We start from the raw sequence: 4,642 nt of genomic DNA, 5'->3' as shown, positions 1-4,642 counted from the left end.
AACTTGAAATGAAGACGAACGCGGGTAACATAAATGGCCTTCACTAGTGGCTCCTAGACCCTAAGCTCAATGAGCTAGATTCGATTGCAATTGCGTGCACTGCATGATCACTGAAAATATTGACTTGACAATCGGTGCGGCAAACGGTGCAACATGCATTGTCGGTGCCATAACACAGAACACATAAGGTGAAATTACATGTATCATTGTCCTCATTCATTGTACTAGGAATAACTACAAAAGAAGAAAGGCAAAACACAAACAACTATGAAAGAAGAAAGGAAAAATGAGCCGACGTGTTGTGCTACCAATCATTCAATGAAAATTTTCTTTTTGAAATACTTTCCGTTTGCAAGAATTTACATGTAGTATGTATACCATAAAAAATGTTTATCTGTAGACATAGTGGTACAACCTCACTTGGATATAATCTCAACTATAACCACCCCTATAATCTCTAATAATTGATACACTTAACTTTGTCTAATCCTCCTCGCCCATAAACATTATAGCATTTTTTAAGTGTATATCCCTTTCACGCAATGTCGCCCTTCCCAAATTAGTCTTGCTCTTGTTCCCTTGAGTGCTAGCTTCTAAAAGTCAAATTGCATATGTCCTGTAGATGCTATATATAGCAAGGCCCACCAAGGAAGACTAGTTATGTGGTGGCGTAGCGGGCTGTCTCCAGAGACCAAGCAAGGCTGCCAGACATGCAAGAGCACATGCCCGATATATATGCGCTAACCACCCGATGATGATCTACAGATTCCGCTGATGATGATCTACAGATTCCGCTGCAGAGCCTGCCGCAATCGCTTGTGCTGGCAGCAATATATTGGACTCATGAAGCATGGACACGCACTGAGCATCCAGATCATGCGCGATGTCGACGACACAGTTTACAGCCGCTTGGAGGCTCCATGGAGAGCCAACGTCCAAGTTCCGCTCTGCTACATATTGTCGATGATTGCTGTTGCGCTGGCTAACGTAGACGATGGATGGCGTGTTGAAGTAGTCGCCCACTCCTATCTTCACCTTGCAGGATATGAGGTCGTTGCATAGACAGATGTAGTCCATGGCCGCTGTCCTGAACTCCTGGATGCTCGAATTGGCATAGGTGGCATCATCCACCTCAATGCCCAGAGCGAACTTGAGGAGAACGAAGCAGGGCAGAATGAAAGATGCATGCCGTCGAATCTCCCGGTAGGCTTGAATGTCGGGAAGGCGATGAGCCTTGCGGTAGATGGCTTGCACCTTCACAGCTCGTTGGAAGTCCTCCATGCTGGAGACGAATCGAGCGGAGAGGAGGGGGCTCATCTCTTTTTGCATGTCGCCCCAGAGGGAGGCGAGGGCAAGCAGTGCGTTTTCTCTGCGCTTTTCTTCCTCGCTCAGGCTGGAGGGCGAATGGGGCTTGACAACGGTGGCGGCTGCGTCGGCTGGTGGAGGAGGATGGACGTGTTGCTGGCCTCTGAGGATGGCGAGGACCTGGGAGGCGTGGTGGGTTGTGGCGACATCGTCGGCGCCGAGGGCGGAGGGGTGATCGTCCTCGTCGTCGGCGATCATTTTGGTGGCGTGGACGAGGCGTATGAGAGAGGAGGCGGCGGACATGGTGCGGCAAACCAAGCGCGGGAGGAGGCAGTTGAGAAGCAGCTGGCAGGCAGCTGCTGAAGGGGGCTTTGCCACCTCCTCAATCCACCCATCGCACTGCTCCTTCACCAGCTCGTAGAGAGGGCTCAGCTCCCTGGGAAAGGAGCAGTGTATTGCTGGCACTTCCAACTTATCAGCACCACAAATACGTGGCAATTGCTGCGCCATTGCCATTTCGCTGTCAGAGGTGCTTGTAAATGGCGGTAATGACGTGCGCACATAAGAGCCCATGTACTGCTGAAACTGAGCACTGGACAGCTCACCATCCCTGGAAGCGTGCATGTCGTCTCTCTCTCTCTCACTCACTCTCTCTCTCTCTCTCTCTCTCTCACTCACACACACACACACACACACACACACACACAGCGTGCTTGCTCTGTCAATGTTGATGCTGCTGCTTTGATCGGAACTGTATTTTTATAGCGGGGAAAAGCAACGACTTCGCAGGCTGCAATGGAACCACCAAGCATTTTCAATCACATGTTTACTTTTTTGCGTCGTACATGCGACGTCATGACTTTTGGCATTCACGTTGAAGACACTATTGGAGCACCTCAGAGTAAGCGGGCCTTTTTATCTCCATGCATGGAGGAGTTTGCACAGTCCTTCCCAATTTTTATAATACGAAGGAACGTGCCATTCCCATGGCAGTGAGTAATTTTCAATATGTTTGTTTCACTGCGTCGGTAGTAACAAGTATAGAATTAAGAGTATTTTACGTGCTCTTCTGTTTCGATATCCATTTGTTGATTGCCGTAAAAAAAACATGATGATGTTGGGCTAAAGCTTTGTCGGCATGATGTTTGTTCGCTCCTATTGGTATATCTTGCAATCTCATCGTGGATTCTCATTTTTCTAAAGGCCTTGTGTAAGGCCACATACTTTCAAGGAGCTGGTTGAACTCTGAACTGGAGGACGTGTTTGCGAAAGACGTTCCCTTAAATCAGTCTTGAACTTCGTTGTAACAACCCAAGAGACTTTGCCTGAAGAGAAACCCTCAATTGCTTACTGATCTAAATCTCTCTCATGGACAAGACGGTCGAGCAATCTTCATCTTGGTGGTGAAACACCATTCACATAAATTTTGTCGCATCATTTGAAGCAGCTTTGGGTGGATTTTGCATACATATCGACCAAGATAGTTCCAAGCACGACATATTTTTTCAAGAGCCTCTGACTAGCAATATAATTGTGAATTTTTGTGCGTATATCAACATCTTACATCTTGCGTAGAGCCACATGCCTTCAAGATGCACACGTAGGTGATTGCACTTGGAGAGAGGCCCTTGCTTTGCATCTGCTAAAAATAGACTAGAGGCTAAAAATAGACTAGAGCTTTCTTGTCATGCCCCTGTGGGGCAAATCTTGCAATCAATGCATTCCAAGAGTCCACACTCCAGACAGGAAGCTCCTCGACCACTTGCGTACAACCACCATGAATTCTCTCACCAATATGAAGGTGTTGCGTCAAGTCACATGACCTCAAGGTACGAGCATAGGTGAATGCATTTGGAGAAAGTCTTTTCCTTTGCATTTGGTTAAAACAAAGTTTCGTTGCCACAGCCATATTGGGCAATATCCTACAATAAACACGTTAATCTAAGTGACATTACCGAGAGGATGCCAATCAAGTCTTTTTCATGATTCCCTGACGGCACCACATTGGGCATACATATAAACTAAAGCACTCCCAAGCATGCCATCTTTCTCCAATAGACCTTGATTGGAGATCTCATCGTGAATTTTCTCACCCATGTTGATGTCTTGTGTAAGTAAGGCCACAAGGTTGAAAGGTGTAAGCATAGGTGATTTGAATTTGGAGAGAGCTCTTCCCTGCGTCGCATCCACCAACGAAAGCAACACAAAGTTTCCTTGCTCATCAAGAAATTTATCTTCCCTTCGTCGCATCCACCAATGTAAGCAGCACAAAGTTTCCTTGCTCATCAAGAAATTTATGTGCTTTTATAAGGGCACCACATTTGACATACATATAGCATTGCCAAGCACAACATGTTTCTTCATTAGTCGTTGACTAGCAATCTCATTGTAGATTTTCAGCCCCAATTAAAGATCTTGCGTAAGCCTAGTGCTTTCTTGAGGGAGGCCTTCCCTTTGCATCCAATATCCCGCATCAACACGCTCCAAGTGACATTACAGAGAGGATGCCAATCAAGAATTTTTCATGTTTCATGACGACACCACATTTGGCATACATATCAACTAAAGCACTACTAAGCATGCCATCTTTCTCCAACAAACCTTGACTGGCAATCTCATCGTAAATTTTATCACCCATGTTGACATCTTGTGTAAGTAAGGCCACAAGATTGAAAGGTGCAAGCATAGGTGATTTGAATTTGAAGAGAGCTCTTCCTTCGCATCGACTAGTAAAAGCAATAGAGTGTTTCCTTGCCACAGCCATAACAGGCATCCTATAATCGACCTATTTCAAGAGACGACGTTTCAGATTTACATGTCTAGGAGCACACCACCCCACCCCACCCCACCCAACATGATATGGCTTTTCAAAACCCCTACCTTAGAATCTATCATGAATCTGCTTCCCCCTATCAATAGCTTTGCTTGTGGCACAAGATTTCAATGTGCAAACGTACGTCACTGCATTTAACGAAACACCCTCACATTGCATCTACTCAAGACAATTTAGAACAAATCAATATCGTCCTTCATGTGCATAACTTGCTAACACCATAGTCCATGTTGTCAAGTAGTGTTTTGGACTCATCAAGCTTGCCACATTGCCAAGCACAAAATGTTTATGCAACACACCAACAATAGCCCCTAATTGCATAGGTGATCGCATTTGAAGGAAGGCCTTTCCTTCGCATGTGCTAAAAACGTCTCAATGCTTCGTTGCCACAACCATGTTGTGCATATCTCATGAAAACATCCTAGACATGAAAAAGGGTCCTTCTTTTGCATCTCGTGAAAAATTTTATTACTTCGTTATTGCCACAGCCATGTTGGGTATATC

At 45.6% G+C, this 4,642-nt stretch overlaps 1 protein-coding gene across 1 annotated transcript; it reads right to left on the bottom strand.

The window, feature by feature from the left end:
- Positions 1-545: 545 nt before the first annotated feature.
- Positions 546-1,977, bottom strand: LOC147444214 ((E)-2-epi-beta-caryophyllene synthase-like). The gene has a single exon (XM_086527806.1). It carries the CDS (start codon positions 1,927-1,929, stop codon positions 760-762), a length of 1,170 nt encoding a protein of 389 aa, XP_086383932.1. The 5' UTR covers positions 1,930-1,977; the 3' UTR covers positions 546-759.
- Positions 1,978-4,642: the final 2,665 nt, after the last annotated feature.

This window comes from Adiantum capillus-veneris, chromosome 13, assembly GCF_014529385.1.
Source record: "Adiantum capillus-veneris isolate H3 chromosome 13, ASM1452938v2, whole genome shotgun sequence".
Classification (NCBI taxonomy): domain Eukaryota; kingdom Viridiplantae; phylum Streptophyta; class Polypodiopsida; order Polypodiales; family Pteridaceae; genus Adiantum; species Adiantum capillus-veneris.
Note: the sequence above shows the minus strand (reverse complement) of the source record. Positions and strands in the feature narration are given on the sequence as shown.